Source organism: Lepidochelys kempii, chromosome 1 (genome assembly GCF_965140285.1).
Source record: "Lepidochelys kempii isolate rLepKem1 chromosome 1, rLepKem1.hap1, whole genome shotgun sequence".
Classification (NCBI taxonomy): domain Eukaryota; kingdom Metazoa; phylum Chordata; order Testudines; family Cheloniidae; genus Lepidochelys; species Lepidochelys kempii.
In genome coordinates, this window is record NC_136380.1 from 169,336,361 (window position 1) to 169,354,680 (window position 18,320).

At 40.3% G+C, this 18,320-nt stretch overlaps 1 protein-coding gene across 1 annotated transcript in view; it reads left to right on the forward strand.

Annotated features, from left to right (window-relative positions):
* ADAMTS5 (ADAM metallopeptidase with thrombospondin type 1 motif 5) overlaps window positions 1-18,320 on the forward strand; it is a 48,753-nt gene that overhangs the window by 24,774 nt on the left and 5,659 nt on the right. The window contains exons 3-7 of the mRNA XM_073362993.2: window positions 5,624-5,791; window positions 12,203-12,486; window positions 14,303-14,486; window positions 14,971-15,146; window positions 16,427-16,602. Coding sequence (XP_073219094.1) covers window positions 5,624-5,791; window positions 12,203-12,486; window positions 14,303-14,486; window positions 14,971-15,146; window positions 16,427-16,602 — 988 coding nt within the window. The remainder of the gene's footprint in view (window positions 1-5,623; window positions 5,792-12,202; window positions 12,487-14,302; window positions 14,487-14,970; window positions 15,147-16,426; window positions 16,603-18,320) is intronic.

The window sequence follows — 18,320 nt, forward strand, 5'->3', positions numbered from 1 at the left end:
GTCAAATATCAGCGTCCCAGCCATCTGAAGGGAAGTGGGAATGAAACCAGGTTTCGCCTGATGTTTCAACATGATCATTATTATCGGTAAAAGTGTATGTTGGGCATGTGTGTCCCGCCCCCACAGCCTTTCATGTTCTAGAGGAGAGCAAAGAATTTTTTAATATTCTGCTAGTGCTGTAAATGAAGATAAACATTGTGGTCCTGATCCCTGAAGTCCTCATGTTGTAGTCAGAGAATCAATGAACCTGGCACAGGGAGATGTAATTTATACATTCCTGCAATATCTAATCTCCTTGTGTCTCATAAGGGGATTCATGTGGTGTGCCTCAAAATTTGGGGAACAGATTTAAGGCACAGGAATCCTGCTGATGGAGGCTTCTGAGAGAATGTGCTGAATCAGCGCATCTCCTGGCCGTGCCTTCTTCCCAGGCAATGCTAAACATTTTTCGGGATGAGCTACTTTTCTACAGCCCTCGCCACCCACCCCCACGGAGGCGAGATGGCAGCTGTTTTCTTCTCTTGAACCTTTCCTCAGTGGCCTTTCTGCCACCCATGTGCTCCATCAAGGTCAACACCAGCAGATCCTGATGTAGATCCTGGACTGAATGTATATGTGAACTCCCATTGAAGCCTGTTATGATAAGTGACTGGTGGGAGTTCTGTCTATGTGATGTCTGTAAGACAAGGCCCTTTTGGCTGTGCGTTGTTCTCTGTTTTTGTCTGCTATTGCACTGAACTTTAATGCAATCATTAAGGTTCAAGTCAGTGGTCCAGAGCTTTATTAACTATGAGATTTTAAAATTGCCTCTGGGCTGAAGATTTAAATTAAAAAGTAAATTTTTGGTCATAATTGAAGAATACCAGTCAAAGAAAATGAAGATTCAAATGAAAGTAGAGGGGAAAGCACATTTTTAGATTCTCAGTATGAATTTTGTTGTGCTTTTACAATTCAAAACACCTTATAAAACAGAACTTTGTAAATCACTATTGCTTATGGTTGTCAGTTTTTATGTAAAGCTCCCATTGACTTCAAAGTGATCTCTCCCTGTGAGTGATAGCAGGATGTGGCTCTTCATGAAGACCAATTGTTTTTCATAGTTAGAAAAACAATGTAAAAAATTTGTTTTTATCCTAAATGAGTTACTGCATGGAAGAGAAAAAGTGATTATCCAAAATGTATGGACTGGTGATTAGAGCAAAAACCTCTGAGCCAGGAGATCGCTGGACTCTAATCCCATGTGAGCTACTGACTCATTGTGCAACCTTGGGCAAGTCTCTTGACCTTCTTATATCTCAATCATCCCAGCTGGAAAATTAGGTGAAAGGCATGACCTCACTGAAAACAGATGCTTCATCTGAGCTGAGCTTTCCTAAGTAAACAAATTATAATGTTTAGAACATTTTTTAGCACGCTCTGTCATTGCATATGTCCAATGGTCAAATTTAGTTTAGGGACAATACTTTAGTATGCTGTTTAATCCAGGGACTAAACGATAATGTATACGCATAACAGACTTTGCTCCCCAAACACTATTTTGGATCTTTGATTATATTTTACATTGTAATTTACATGCTATATGTTGGGCCAGATTCTCATTCACTCTGTTCTTGTGCTTGGGACAGGGATGGAGAGTAAAGGTGATTTGACGCTACCTTTGCACTCCCCATGTACAGAGGCCCACCTGGGATCTACTTGACCCCCAGCATAAAGTAGAGCAGACTCGGTGTGCTCAGACTTCTGTTCTGCTTTCACAGTCCATGGGAAGAAGAGAACAGCCGGAAAGTTTTGGTCACAGCTCCCAACACACCCCATATGTGCCCCTGAACCACCCTTTATGCCAGACGCTGTGAGCAAGGCTAGCATAAAGCCCTTTATGCCAGCTCCATGCTGGTCAGAGAGACCCTCTGCACCCCTTTGTTCTGCCAGAGCACAGTAAAGGAATTGTGGTATAACTGAGAATCAGGCCTATTGTGCACTGGTTTTCAGAGAGATTTAGGCTTTGGTGGGTTTGTGACAGTCCCTTAGGAGTATTCTCATTTTTCTGCAAGATTCTGTGTGTCCATCTGAAAATATAGGCCTCAATCCTGTGAGGTGCTAAAAATTCTTCCATGGTGCTGAGTTCTATCCTCTCCCATTGACGTCAATAGGATTTGAGGGCACTGAGCACATTGACAAAGAACATTCAGCATTTCTTAGGACAAAGTCCTTATACTGTTTTAATGTTGCTTTTAATAGTTTGGAAAATGAACAATCCTTCCCTAATTTCAAAACAGAAGGATTAATGAGGCTGTGAGTCCATTTAAATTTTCTTTTGCTGTTTTGGAAGAGAACAGTTTAATGTGTAAGAAGACTAGCATGCACCAGGGGGAACCTTGCATCATCTACTCTGTTTCTTTTACCCTTTTATGCATTCCTGCAGCATAACATAACTAAAAACCATCCTTCTGGGAAAATGATATTGTATCATTTTCACTCAGTGGGAACTGTCAACACCAGTAAGATGCTTCATTAAGTAAAAAACATAAAATGATCTACTAACCCAGTCTGAATCAGTCATTGTCAGACAGCTGTTGGGAGCCTTTTTTAGTATTATTATTATTCTTTCCTGACTTAAGTTCATAGTAGTACAAAATAGTGTCATGCTGCAGTTGGCACCATTTATAAAAACACTTGTTAGAAGAATATTTTCCCAAGGTTTCTGTTCTTACCTGCAGTTTTTAGTGGGGTTTTGCCTGCTTATAGGTTGCATGTGCAACCTTAATTCAGGCATTCCCTAACTTTTGAGTGCTTGACTTTGCTACCCTACTATTTGTGTGTGTGTGTGTGTGTGTGGGTAGGTAGGTTGGATAGGTGGATGGATGGATAGAAAGGAAGGTACGCATGGCCAAGAGGGAACAGTCATGCCTGTTCCCCACGTGTACAATGGGGATAATAATTCTACCTTTTTCCCGCTCTTTTTTTGTCTTGCCTACTTAAATTGTCATTTCAAATTTACTATCTCAGAAATCAGTAAGCTACTAAAATTGTTTTCTGACAGAATTGATTTCTCACTTTTTTTAACGTGCCAGAAACACTGATTCTTCATTCTCTAAATTTGCTTTAGTTGATAAAATTGTAGCAGTATGAACAAGCTCCAAAATCATCTGAGCCTTTTACTTTGAGATAGGAGACCCAGTAAGATCTAAACTAAAGGTGATTAATAGTTTCCCAAGCAGCAACAATGTTATTCATGAATTATAGTATTGAGTTATTGCAATATTCTTAAATGAAAAAATAACAGGCAACTATATTGCTCCTAAAACAATAGGCCAAATTCTGTTGTCAGTTACATTAATGTAAATCTGGATTAGCATCAGATTCTGCTCTCAATTATACAGATATAAATCTTGAGTAGTTCCAGTGGACAGTGTGAAACATTGATTCACTACAGCACTTGCAATTGTGAAAAGTTTAGTAGTCCATTGGGTGACTTAGGTCACCATTAATTTTGTTGGGTAGTAATTGGACTGAATGAGCAGATGGTATATATTTACAGGGCCAGCTTTGTGGTGCTCCAGCTATGTTACCCTGGAACATGCTGGGGAATATATAAAAATGCATAAATACATTTTTTATTTAACCTCACTGATGCTTAATATTAACTTCAGTGGGTCTTCTCTTTTTATTGTTAAGTTTTGTACTTGCTGATTCACACTCAATAACTATCCATACCCAAATATTTAGTGAATAGTATGTGCCATGTAATGTTACATATCCCTTTCTGTGGTAATCGTAGAGTATTTATAGGCACTTAATGGCAAATATTCAGCACAATGCCCAAAGACTTAGAAATGCAGCTCCTCTTGTTGTTCATGGGATATGAATGCCTTATTTCACAAACACACTATCCTGAATGTAATTAATGCAACCTTAGTGCCCTCTAATGACCTTTGATATTTAGACATTATGCTGTCAATTGTTTTTGAGCCGTTAAAGCTGCCGTCCATTATGCTATTAGATCTCATCAGCATAGCATTCTCATGGCTGTTGGGATATTTTAAATTATTTTTTGTGTTAATACTCCTATTAATCAATGCATCAGCAAGTTCATTTAGCTTTAGTCATGGTAATAGCCAGTTGTTCTCATTAGAAACTGACCAACACTCCTGCAATATGTCAGCAGAGCTGTGGGAACTAATGGTGTAAATTTGTTACGAGGCAGTGATTTAACAAGTCAACAAAGCAGTTCTAGTTACAGTGGCTAAGAAGCTTACGTGAGTCAGTCTTTATTAATATGTCAGTTGGATTGCACCTAGAGTTCTTTTCAGACATTGAATTACACCCTGGTGCCTGCCATTCATTTCATTAATATGATACAAGTACTGTGAACTGATAACATCATATGGTGAGACAGCGAAACAAAGTGTGGTCTTAAGGTTTCTTGAAGAAGCTCATTGTTTGAGTAAAGGCTTGCAGGGCTTTTAGCAAAGTCAGAAGCAGAACATCATAGAGCCTTCATTGTTAAATTAGTTGTTGATCCGCTAAGCTATCAGTCTATAACATCATAGAATTTGTAATATAGGTTACCAATGGCACATTGATTATTCAGTCGCTCTTTCTAAGAGACACATCTCTTCAAGATAATAATATTTCCAATAAGTTTTATTCAGCATCAATACTTGCCTTAAACAAAAAAATTGTCAACTCTTTTAAACTGGTGTTTGCATGGGGTGTTTAAATCGTAACATAGGGCCAGAATTGACCACCCTAAAACATGAGTACTACCTTACTGCAGAGTGAGGGTAGCAGAATATGGCTCATACATATTAAATATCCCCAAAGGAAAATATTCATATATACAGAGAAAAAAACAATGCCTACATGTCATAGATATCACAAGTCTATAATTAGACATTCATCACATATAAATAGTTGGTTTAATATGTTGCTACAGTAATGTATGAATGAGTGCAAGCATACTGTTGTATAGAATTGTTATTTACACTGTATTACCACATAATAATATCGCATTACTATAGCAGATAGTAACGGAGATCAATTTTTATTGTAGTGTACAGGTTTTAACTATATGAGACTAATTACATTTAAAGAGAGTTGCATAGCTAAATTCTGCCGAACATTTATGCCGCAGTATGTCGGAATACATTATATGTTTTTGTGAAATAGAAAATGTATTTGAATGAATACATTGCTTCCCAGAGACTGAGAGGAGTAGATGTTGTTGCTAGATTTAGCAACTGAGTAAATCTGGTATTTGAAAACACTCAGAGATATTCATCTTGAGCACCCTCCTGACCAGTCAGTCACAGAATATCAATGTATTTGTAGAGATCACTGTTTGTCCTCCTTGTTACACCTTTTGTCCCTGATCCTGCAAACACTAAGGACCAGATCCTCAGTTGATATAAATCACCATTGCTCCATTTATGTCTCAACTAGTGTAAATCAGCAGAACTCTATTGACTTCAAGCTGAGAATCTGACCAATGGAAAGCTTAAAAGTGGCCATCTTCACGTTTTCATTTCAGATTGATGCATCCCACTCTGAATAGACACTTCCCTGCTAAAATCCTATCCACTGGGAAATAATATAATTACATTTCCTACTTGCATTGCTACAGGGCACCTGCTTGGGCTTTCCCATGATGACTCCAAATTCTGTGAGGAGAACTTTGGCTCCATGGAAGATAAGCGCTTAATGTCCTCCATCCTGACTAGCATTGATGCGTCCAAACCCTGGTCCAAATGCACTTCAGCAACCATAACTGAATTTTTGGATGATGGTCATGGTATGTATTATTAAACCTGGTGTCAGATATAGACCTCAGCTTTGCACACTCCTGTTGTATATCACAGCAGTGTTGACAAAAAGCTCATTCTTATGTTGTTAGGAAAATTGTGGACCAGATTCTGCCATCCTTACTGCTATTGAGAAGTACCAAGCAGCTACTTGCAAGCAGTAGGTAGTACACAGCATGCCTAGGAGCTTGTTTGTATGAATAGTTAGCATGTGGCAAGCATGGGTGTAAATCAACTCCTGTTTCAAAACAGTGTAGATCAAAGCACACTATGGAATGTTTAGTGTGTGGTGTCCATATGACAGTTAGTACACAGCAGGCTGGTGCAAGATAGATTTACACCCAGCTTGCACTGCATGCTAACTGTTCATATAGACAGGTTTCAGAGTAGCAGCTGTGTTAGTCTGTATCTGCAAAAAGAAAAGGAGGACTTGTGGCACCTTAGAGACTAACCAATTTATTTGAGTGTAAGCTTTCGTGAGCTACAGCTCACTTCATCGGATGCATTCCGATGAAGTGAGCTGTAGCTCACGAAAGCTTACACTCAAATAAATTTGTCAGTCTCTAAGGTGCCACAAGTCCTCCTTTTTCTTTTTGTTCATATAGAGAAGCCCTAAGGCTGGCATAATCTAGCCCCTTGAGTAGCCTGCATGATAAACATGGATGGAATGTAGGTGGATTATGTGATGTTTTCACTGGGAACATTGGTAAAGTTTAGCTAACAACCACAGTATTACTTTTTTTTCCAAATACTGAAGAAGAGAGTCCAGGGAGCACTTTACCCAAAAGATGCATGAACACCTTGGCTTATCAAGGAATTAAAATCAGCATTAAAGGTTATCAGATATTCGGCTAAAAAAGTGAAGATGCTACACTTAGAAGCCTCATTCCTCCAACTTACTATTTTTTATTATTTATGTCATGTTAGTGTCTAGAGGTGCCAGCCAGGAATTAAGACTCCTTTGTGCTAGGTACTATTGACACAAATAACAAAAAGACAACTTCAGCCCCAGTCTACTATACAGTACTTTAGAGGACAAAACTAATATTCTATCTCTTGCCAAAACGAAGTAGCTATTTAGAAATGTCTAGCATACTCAGAGGAGAAGGGCTCCTCAGCTAGCAAGCCAGAGTCTTTAGTCAGGGTCTTTGATTATTAACCTGATCCTGAAAAAGTACTGTACAACGTAGTATGTTAACATTTTATTGTAACTTTGACTTAATAAAAAGCTTTTTTAAAAAAAGCATAATCAATAATCCTAAATGCATTTTCAATTCTTCATTATGCTTGCAAAGCAACTGCAATTCTTAAACAAGCCATAAAAATTCCAAAATACTTAGATAAAAATGACGTAATTGAGCGAATGGATCAAGTTGTTATGGTAACTGCAACACTTATGGATGAAAGGTACCACATGTCAGAATGTCCGGGATTTTTTTAAAGCAAGTAAGGTAAATATTTTATTGGCTAATTTCAGGGCTGTCCAAAATGCTTTATCCTATTATTGTATCTGGAAAATTACTTCATTTTTTCACTCCTAATTTTATGAGCTCCATTAATCTAGGGTTGTCCTGTTTTATGGTACATATCGCTTTGGCATTAATTTAATTTTAACAGGTAAGTTTCCACATGTGCAAGAGCAGATCTGTGTCACATAGCTGTGTCAGGCCTGGAGCAGACCAAAGAATGAATTGTGATTCAGAACCACAGTTTATTCCCTTTCCCCCCACCTTTCTCTGGGGAGGGAGCAAGTTACTTCATCCCTTTTCTCCCCATACTGTGAACCCTGCCAGCTACTCTATGAGGGGCAATGAGTGTGAGTGCAAAGACAGGGCTCCTCCCATTCTCCTCACTGCCAATTTGCTTGCATTGGGCAGTGTATACTGAATAGCCCCAGCGCCCTACCCCATGGCTGGAGTCACAGTCTGAGCTGGAGAGTAACTGGAGTTGTGGCAATCAAGCCCAAAGGGCTCATTCCGTTTACTTCAATGGGAGCAGGATTGGGCCCCAAATCATTCAGGGCCATGTTCAATCTTCTTATTCACAATGAGTAGTACCTTACCACACAAAACATCCCCAAGATTTTTGTGCCACTTCTCCCACAGTAATATACTACACAAAGTGAGGAAGACTCTCAGAATCTGGCTTTCATTTAACATGATTGGGTCAGGTTGTGTTGCCCTTTCTCACCCTGCTGAGCACTTAGTCACGAACACCAATAGTTCCATTGAAATATCCAACATGGTGAAGTGCTCCACAATCTGACCTACGAGCCACTTTCATGCCTGGTACTACTCCATTTATTTCAAAATCATAATGGAGTCTCTGTAGAAGCTCGGACAGTCGGATTGTTTGATCATCTGAACTTACATCTTTTCTAAACGGAGAAGACATTTTTTGTAATAGTTTTGTTGCATTCTATTGTATCCCCTGTGGGTGGGATCTTCCATCTATTTTAAAATCAAAGATTTGCATTGACAAAATATAAACATAACCTATGAAATCAAGCCCTTCTCCCCAAAAAAACCCTAATCAACAGTCTAAATGGTTTAATTTCCCTGAATAACAATGTTGCAAGGGCATTCGGTGTACAAGGAATGGGAATCTTTTAGTTTATTCTTTTTCAGGTTAACTGAAATCACAGATGAACAGCTCCCACTTAGATTAACGCCCCAGCAAGCACTATACAAATGATGTCACTTCAGCCACTGAACCCTATTGGATCATGAAGCCAGTTTGAAGGCCAGGGTGTATTAAGAGTAAACAGGACCTAGATCAGTGGTGGGCAACCTTTCCGCAGCTCCCGTTGGCCAGGAACGGCAAACTGTGACCACTGGGAGCTGCGGGTGGCCGTGCCTGCAGACAGCCAATGTAAACAAACTGTCTCATGGCCCACCAACGGATTACCCTGATAGGCCGCAGGTTGCCCACCACTGACCTAGATACATCAGATTTTTCAGGGCTCCCCAAAATAATTTAGTGCCAGCCCTTCCCCATTGCACCCTTTCCCCTCTTGGCCCACTCCTGGTGGCTGAAGTTTAGGATGGCTCCCTCTGAATTTTTCGTTTGAAGAAGTTACTTTTCTGCATTTCCCCACGTAGACAGGTGAAAAGATTGTGACTCCAAAATGCTATCAGGCAGAAAGAGGCACCTACCCATTCATTCAGACATCATGAGCACGGAGCTGCAGGTACCACACTATAGAGGAGGAGATACCTTGTAGAACACACTATAGCATCTCTGAGAGACAGAGAGAGAGAGTATCTCCATGCTTTGGAGTTGTTTGTCTCTGACTTTTACATTGTCCTGTGCAATCTAATATGGAAGAGATTGTACAAGAAGAAGAGATTTACTTTCTTTCTTTGGAACATAGTAAACTAGCACTGTATTTTGCTTTGGACAGACCAGAAGCTTGTGAACCATTAACTGTGATAACTAAAGCATGTTGAAACTGAAATGAAATCCAAATTGCTGGACTTATTAATAGGCTGTCTTCATAAAAGAAGGGTGACTTCCTTACTAAGACTTTAGTTAACCTTCCCATATAGTTCCCCACCTCCCCCCATCTATCTAAGGTGCTTTTATGGCCCCATTACCATAGTATTTGAGCACCTCACAATCTTTAATATGTTTATCCTCACAACACCCCCTGTGATGTAGGCAAGTGGGCAACATTATTCCCATGTTACTGACAAAGAATCAGCGAAACTAAGTGGCTTGCCGAAGATTACAGAAGAAATCTGTGGTGGAGCAGTGAATTGAACTGAGGTCTTCTGACACCTAGCTAGCAGCCTAACCACTGGATTATTCTTCTGGTTTTGCAGCCATGATTTAATTGCTGACTTTGTTTCTGATTTCACTTAAGGCACCAATATGATATTGTGGAAGAAAAGGCCTAGTTACTCTTCAGAAGACAGGAGAAAATTCCTTTCATTTGCTTTTACCTTCTTTCTACCATATTGTACTGATTGTCTGTATTTTTGGTCATTATTTATTGCATGCCAGTGTGTTCAGTACCATACGGAGCCTAGACAAAGAGAGTCTCTGTCCCAAGAAGTTTACAACCGCTGCTCATCTGCCTCATGCAGAGTTTTATTGTACAATTCTCTCTTGTGCAACATGTGTGTAAGACTGCTAGAAGAGATAGTGAGATGGCTTGGACTGCATTGCCATCAAATGTCAATAACGCTTAATTTTAGATCTTTGTTTAATCAGATCTGGACTGTGCAGTCAGTCACAATGCAATTGTGTTCACAGATCTTGGCTGAGATAGAGGCTTGGATGAGAGCTAAACTGGCTGAAATCACCCTGCCTAAGTTTATAGTCCCTAGATATATTTGTCCAGGGACTGGTGACAGGGTATTTTTAGTAAAGAGAATTCATTTCTGGAATTGACTCCCCACCCAGTTAGGAAAAACTTGAGTTTTTTGATTTTCTGGGCATGAGGGCTCATATGTAGAATGTCTGTTCTTGAATACAGAATTGGATTTTAACATGTGTTAACTAAGAGAACAGAAAATTCTAGTGTATAGAAGGGCACAATCATTTTAGTTGGTCATGGTTAATCCAAGGGTCAACTAAAATGATTGTGTCCTGTCTACATTAGAATTTTCAATCATGTGAGTTAACATGTGTTAAAACCCAATGGTTTGTTCGAGTGTAGACAAGCCATTGGGGGCTGAGGAATGTTTGAGTATTAATACTATGGCAGTTTTGTATTATTTTTGTCATATGTTTTAAAATACTGAATAGTTGGTGTTGTAGAGTTTGATAAGCACTATGTATATCTGGTAGTAATAAATACAGCTAAGTCTAACAAGCTGGTCCTCTTTCTTGTCAGCATCCCAAAGTGGTGCTAACTTCCTCCATCAGCAAGAATGGTGTGATGGGGGCAGACATTTGCTGTTTTTTTATTTTTACTGAACACAGTTTTTGACAGCAACTGCTGCTAGTTGTTATTTTCCTTTTAGAAACCCAAGCCCTTCATCTTGTAGAAAACGTGTGTGTCCTCACCCTCCACTATTCCTTTAGTATTTTATGTTACAAGACACATTACACAGTAGGGTCCTTTTAATGACTTTCATCTTGGGATACCAGCCTATCTGTTAGAAGAAGCACACCTTGTTTTCATTTTTAAAAAGTCAGTGTAGTCCAGACTAAATTTAATGAGATGGGTCTTCTCAGTAATAAATAAGTGATGATGCTGAAAGGATTTTTGGCTGAATTTAGCTGTCGAGAGCCCTTAGTGGTCTTTAGGGAAAGCAAACAATTGCAGTAAATGTGTTTCTTGAGGGAAATGAAACCTGTTGTTCATTTTTTTTAAAGCCTCTAAACTAGGTCTTGAAACATGATGCCAGACCTTGAATTCTCATATTTTGTAAGCTACAGTAATTGTGAAGTATTTATATTACACATTTTTTTTACCCAGGATTGGGCAGGGGTGGTGCTGGTGTTGGTTGCAAAACAAGATGGGTTGTGGTAAATCATTCTGGCTGAGGATAAGTGAAATATGCCCATACCACATGATATGACAGAGTTTAGAGTGAAGACCGAGTTTCCCATGTCAGCATGTGAGTTTGTCAGTGGCGTGAAATTTTTTGTTAGAACAGGGCTCTTGAAGAATGTGAATGTGGCATTGCATTTTTAAAGAGAGAGGGAGCCAGGCAGATTTTTGACATTTTGCAAATAACAGCATTCTATCTTATATTTTAATTTATTTTCTTTTTTATTTAAAGATTAATAAAACTGGGTCCAGAAGTGGCTAACTGTGATTCTTTACATGAGGAGCCCAATTTAAATTTACCACCAACATAACCTTTGATTTGCTGCTTATATTTTTCTTTGAACTGATGTTTTTTTCTTAAAGGGCCCTACTGGCTACAGATCTATTTTTTCATGCGTTTTCTGGCTTTCCTTTAGCAGCTTTGCCTTTTCAAATGTTCTGGCTCAAAATTCAAATGACAGCTTTGCTTATTTTATGTGACTCTTGATCATGCCTCAAATCACAGATTGATAAATAGAGTGGAACCCACTTTGAGTGAACTCAGATACAGTGAAACACCATGCAAGTCCCAAATTGCCTCAGTGCAGTTCAGTGCCCTAATGTTTATAGGGGTTTGGGGGGGGGGGTTTGGGGGGGGGAGGGAGGAAGGGCTCACCACAGGACAAAATAAACAGCTAGACAAACAAGAGTTTGAAACCTGTTCCCTGGAGTGCTGAAGATAGAGAACCCAGTTGCAATAACAGTGTCTGATCCAAAGCCCACTGAAGTCAATGGGAGTATTTCTGTTAGCTTCATTGAGGTTTGGATCAGGTCCATAATCATTATCACAGCTTGAAAGCTACAGGTCCTATAGTACAGATAACAAGGAAGTGAGTAATAAACTGGATTGTTCTTTCAGGGAACTGTTTACTTGACCAACCACGAAAGCAGATCTTGGGCCCTGAGGAGCTTCCAGGACAAACGTACGATGCCATTCGTCAGTGCAAACTGGCATTTGGACCTGAGTACACAGTGTGTCCTGGGATGGACGTATGCTCTCGCCTGTGGTGTGCAGTTGTTCGCCAAGGTCAGATGGTGTGTCTGACCAAGAAGCTACCTGCTGTGGAGGGGACACCATGTGGGAAAGGAAGGATCTGCCTCCAAGGAAAATGTGTTGACAAAACTAAGAAGAAATATTATTCGGTATGTTAGTGCTCCAAGGGCCAAAGCCTGGGGAAATCTTAGAAGGCCTGATCCTGCAATGTGCTGATTATAATGGGTGTTAAAGGGACGGAGCATTGGCAGGGTTACGCCCATAGTCTATCGAGTAAAAACTGCCTTCTTGTTTATCTGATATGCAATTAAATTGTTGCTTGTGAAGACCCTCTTCTGATACCTCTGGAAAAATGTTGCTGAATGTCAGGAAGCACGTTTTCTTCTCCCAGGGTATTGGAGCTTTCACCCTAGGAAAACTGGAAACATTATTTTAATATATAGACCTTGATTCCGCAGTGAGGTAGAACTCAGGAGATGGAGGGGCTGTCAGGCTCCCATTCATAGCTCCCTGGTTCTCAGGCACCACTGACGTAAGTTAAATATGCATAGCTTTAATTTACATCACAGAAGAAAAGTTCCTTGAGGACCTTAAACCAGTGGAGAATCAGGTATATTGGAGCTCCTCTTCAACATGCCTGTGACACCAAGAACAGATTTTTTGAGCGGGAGGTATCAGAGCTGGTACAAGAGGTGACAGAGCCCCTCCACCAGCTTTACATGGATGGAGTTTCTCCATAGACAGGGGAACTGTCCAGTGCAAATCTTGAGCTGCTTGAAGTTCATGTTGCACGACACTGGTGCGAGAAACAGGATAAATCCTAAAAGAAGGTCCCTGCCCCAAACAGCTTTGTGAGAATGTTTAAGAAATGTTAGAATAATTCAGACCTACATGCATTCTTTCTTTGTATAACTGTATTTTCACAAATGACATATTCCCATCCTCCTGGTATAAAATGCATACATTTCAGAAGTGTAATTACAGTGGAAGTGGTGCATTTTGCACAGAGTTAGTTGATTGGCAAGCTTAGCTGCAAACGGTATCTGACTGCTCTCTCTTATGCCAATGCCTGTCAGCACTTTAGCACACTGGTTGAGAAGTTACTTTAACTACACTCCTTTTGCCAAGCTCTGTTTTACCAGCTCATACCTTTGCATCTTGAACTTAGAACAGCTATGAAATTCAATTTGTATTTCTGTTTATGTGCTGAATAAACGAAAGACAGTCACTTAATTGGGGAAGATTATAGCAATATAATTCAGGAAGATCATTTAATTAGCATTCTGTGATATGGCTGGCATGCATATGAAGTGTCACTTTGAAAACAAAAGTGATTTTGATAAAGGTACCATGAACACTATTCACATTTCTTGAGAAATCTAAAATACAAATCGGAGTCACATAATCTTGCTTAGGTTGGTCAGGTCATGGCTATTTATCTAACTGATAATCTAGCAAAAGGACTCCACGATGAAGAACAATATCTCCTTACCACAAGCAGTGGCATACAACTGTACTACTTAAATATTCAGGGATCACAATGATCAATAATAGCAGCATATTACCTTGGCAGAGTGGAGCTAAGTGAAGTGAGCCTGGCAGAGCAATTATTACAAAGAAAGAATGGAAATGTGATTAGGAGTCCTTTAAATTGAAGTGTTTGTTCCCAGTGAAATGGGTAGAATTTGGTTCTGCAGAGTTAGGCCATATACTGCCCTTGACCCACATCCAGAACTCCGCCAGACATCATGCCACCTACATGAAGATCAAGGGCAGTAAATGGATATGACTGCAAGTGAAAAGTTTCTCAGAGTTCCTCCACATCCTAATATGAGGAAAACCCCAGTTTAAACGAGAGGAAATACATCTTCCATTTTGGGGACAAGTATCTGTGCTTTTGAGATATAGTATCTTCATTCTGGTTTGAATCATTTTTTTCACAACCCACTGTTTCATGTGTTCTAGGCTTCAAACCACGGTAACTGGGGTTCCTGGGGTCCTTGGGGACAGTGCTCCCGTACATGTGGTGGAGGGGTTCAGTTTGCCTATCGTCACTGCAACAACCCAGCTCCTAGAAACAACGGGCGATACTGCACTGGAAAGAGGGCCATCTATCGCTCCTGCAACGTTGCATCCTGCCCAGCAAATGGTATGTTCTGCAGCAGCCAAAGCTGCTTGACGTTACAGCTCTTGTTCCTGTTATATGGTAAATAGTAATCTCCATAGGAGACAAAAAAAGAAGAAGCTGTCCATTATAGCTTCCCCCAAGTGTACCACAATGTGGAAACTTTAGCTACAAGTGATAACAAAGTCACTGTAACCCAGTTTAAATTCAAAAGCATAATTAACCCTGTAAAGAGATGACAGGAGGATTCCATAAAGAGCAGCCCTGCTCTGCAGAAATGAACCAGATGAGCAGAGTTTTGTCACTAAGATGCTTATAATGTCATGGGAGCATTGCCAAAATAAAAGATTCAGAGGATTTTCAAAAGCCGTTAACAGGTGTTAGGGCAAGGAGGAGGGATGGTGTGAATTAAACATGGTATCATAAGACCAAAGAAGGTAGCTGTGCATACTGACATTTGCAGTATATCCTACATTAAACACTAATGAGATGAACGATAATTCTCCAGCTAAAGCCTTTCGACAAGAACAATGTGAAGCAAGAAATGGCTATCAGTCTGATGCAAAGGGTGTCAAAACATTTGTTGAATGGGTCCCTAAGTATGCTGGAGTGCTTCCTGGAGATGTGTGCAAGCTCACCTGCCGAGCCAAAGGGACGGGTTACTACGTCGTGTTTTCTCCAAAGGTAATGTACCTTCCATGACAATTTCAGTACCAGGCTCTGAGGGTATTTTGGAAAGCTCTGTAGCTAGGCTGTACCAAGGAGAAGAATACCTTTTGTTTAATCGTGTGTTCCAGAAGAGCGTTGGCCAGAACTGACCTCTAAAATTAGACAGTTTTCCACATCTAAACTTGTGCATGCACATGAAATTGCATTTGCTAATTCAGTCAATACTACTTTCACATCAATAGTAGGTGAAAAGATTTCTCTCTTTATAGATGGCAGTGCACACTGGGATCTTTCTAGTTGAAAGGAGTTGCTTTGTCTGTCTGTAAACTGCTAAATTTTGCTCCAAGCTACACTGATATGAATCCAGAGTAACTCACTTAAAGCCAATGGAAAGGAGGACTTGTGGCACCTTAGAGACTAACCAATTTATTTGAGCATAAGCTTTCGTGAGCTCAGCTGCTCATGAAGCTTATGCTCAAATAAATTTTAGTCTCTAAGGTGCCACAAGTCCTCCTTTTCTTTTTGCGAATACAGACTAACATGGTTGCTACTCTGAAACCTGTCTTAAAGCCAATGGTCTGTTATGTGACCTATGATCAAAGTTTATTATTTCTGACATGGTAGAATCAAGAGTGAAGTGATTCCTATGAATCCCTTAGTTATGTGTTTTTCTTCCTCTAGATGTTCTGAGGCTGAGTTAATTCAGGTTTTATAAAGTACTTTGAGATGGTCAGATGAAAGGCTGTCTATAAGTGCAAAGTATCACTGTTCATAAAATCATCCTTAAATCAGCACTTCTGATTTAGTGCCTCAGGGTAAACAGAAGAGCCATATGTCAGATGCCTGTGGCCCCTTTGTTAATGTTTCTGCTGCTTCAGTGCCCTGAGGGTTAGATTGCATCAGTCCTGGCTGGCAGAATAAGAACTGTATTCTGTTAATCATCACACCAAATGCCAAGCAAGCAGAAAAGTGTGAACTAGAATTCAAACATGCAGAGGGCACTGTTAAAAACTACACTAATTGTTCCTTTATAGTACAGCTTTAGATAACTCACAGTAGGCATCCAATGAAGTGAGCTGTAGCTCACGAAAGCTCATGCTCAAATAAATTGGTTAGTCTCTAAGGTGCCACAAGTACTCCTTTTCTTTTTGCCAATACAGACTAACACGGCTGTTACTCTGAAGTAGGTATACTGTGGCTGAACTAAATAAATAGCGATGCTTGCCAATCAAATACACAAAAGCAAATCTTTTTTTTTTTTTACAGTTTTAACTAACAAAGATTTAATTCCCTAGGTGACTGACGGAACTGAATGTAGGCCATACAGTAATTCAGTATGTGTCCGGGGAAAGTGCATTCGAACTGGTTGTGATGGCATCATCGGTTCAAAGCTCCAATATGACAAGTGTGGGGTGTGTGGAGGAGACAATTCCAGCTGCACAAAAGTCATGGGAACCTTTAATAAAAAGAGGTAATAATTCTGAATGGAAATAACTGTACCCTTTTGTGCAAGCAGAATTATTAGCAGGCTTTTATAACTATAGATGCAAATGAAGCTTACTGAATAGATGTGTCTAAGTTAGAAGTAAAAGTACTGCTCATAAGTAAGGCTGCAAGTTTCTCACAGAGGTCACGGAAGTCATGGCTTCTGTGACTTTCTGTGACCTCTGTGACTTCCGCAGCGGCCGGTGTGTCCGGCTCAGGGGCGGCTCAGGCAGTCTGGGGCCACCGTGCCGCCGCACAGTAGAGTTTGGATGTGGGAGGGGACAGGGAGTTGGGGCACAGGATGGGCTGAGGTGGACTCTGGGCGGCGCTTACCTGTGGGGCTCCCTGGAAGCAGCGACATCCCCCTTGCTCAGCTGCTAGGCGGAGGCATGACCAGGCAGCTCTGCAGGCTGCCTCAGCCCAGAGCACTAGCTTCACAGCTGCCATTGGCCGGAAACCACAGCACCCGCGGAGCCCCCAGGCAGCCCTCCCCATCCGCCACCCCCAAGTTCTGTTCATTGGTATTTTTAATTAGAGTCATGGATAGGCCATGGGCCGTGAATTTTTGTTTACTGCCTGTGACCTGTCCATGACTTTTACTAAAAATACCTGTGACTAGAACATAGCCTTACTCATAAGACCTTGTAAAGGCACAAGTCTGACTGGGTGCCAGATTTCTATTCATGAATTTCATTTATATAAGACATCCCAGACAGGCCTAAGTTTTATTGCACTTCTCAGATGCTTAAAACAAGCTTCCTAACACTATCCAGGGTATGTAATAATCAGAGAAAAACACTGCACCGAATTCAATTCTGAGGTTCTGCTAGAGAACCTAGGCTGCAGCCCCAGCAATGAAAAGTTTGCCCGGAATAGAGGCGTAGTTTTACAAGCTACCTGTAACCATAGATGTGTACCAGAGGGCCTGGAGCCAGGTTAGTATCCCCTAGAATGTGGGGAACCAGGCAGCAAGGGTTGGGGCTGGAGCAGTCAAGTGATGCACTGACATGGTGCATTTCCCAGGTGACCTGTGCTTGTGAGGGTCCTATGGAGTCACAAATTGAATTGAAAAACTCAACTCTGTTGGAGGGCTGGCACTATTACTTGCCCCTTGCTAGGTTACGTGCAGTCTGGAGGCATGGTTGCAAATTACATCCCTCTATAATCATGTGCTCAAATCAAGCATATTGCCTTTAATATCTCATTGTCTGTATATCACTCTCTATCTATGGAAACTAAATCAGTCAACCTTTGGTGGCCCTTATTTCCCAGGCAGCTGAACAGTTGTGATTAATGCTGGCCAGCAAGGATGGATTTTTTATTCAATTAAAAATATTTACAGCAAGTTGTTGATCAAAAGTTTTACCACCATCACTACAAATACAATACTTAATTTAAAAGAGAGCTCTCCATTTAAAAAAATCTCTTTGTCACAGAAAAGACAGAATTATTACTGATCTTAGTGGTATAATTAGTTTCTGTCCAACCAGTATATCCTTCACAGTAAAACAGTGGCTGTTGTTTTTCTATTTATAAGGGGAACAGTAATATGCCTTATATTAAATTTACCTAATAATTCCCATTGTAAAAATTGCTCGTAATAGAATTTGTTTACGCCTTTTTTCTTAATTTTTAATGTAATTTTCTAAGGGTTTTTTAATGTTAAAGAATTTTAAGGTTACAAAGTCAAGCACTCAGAAGTTA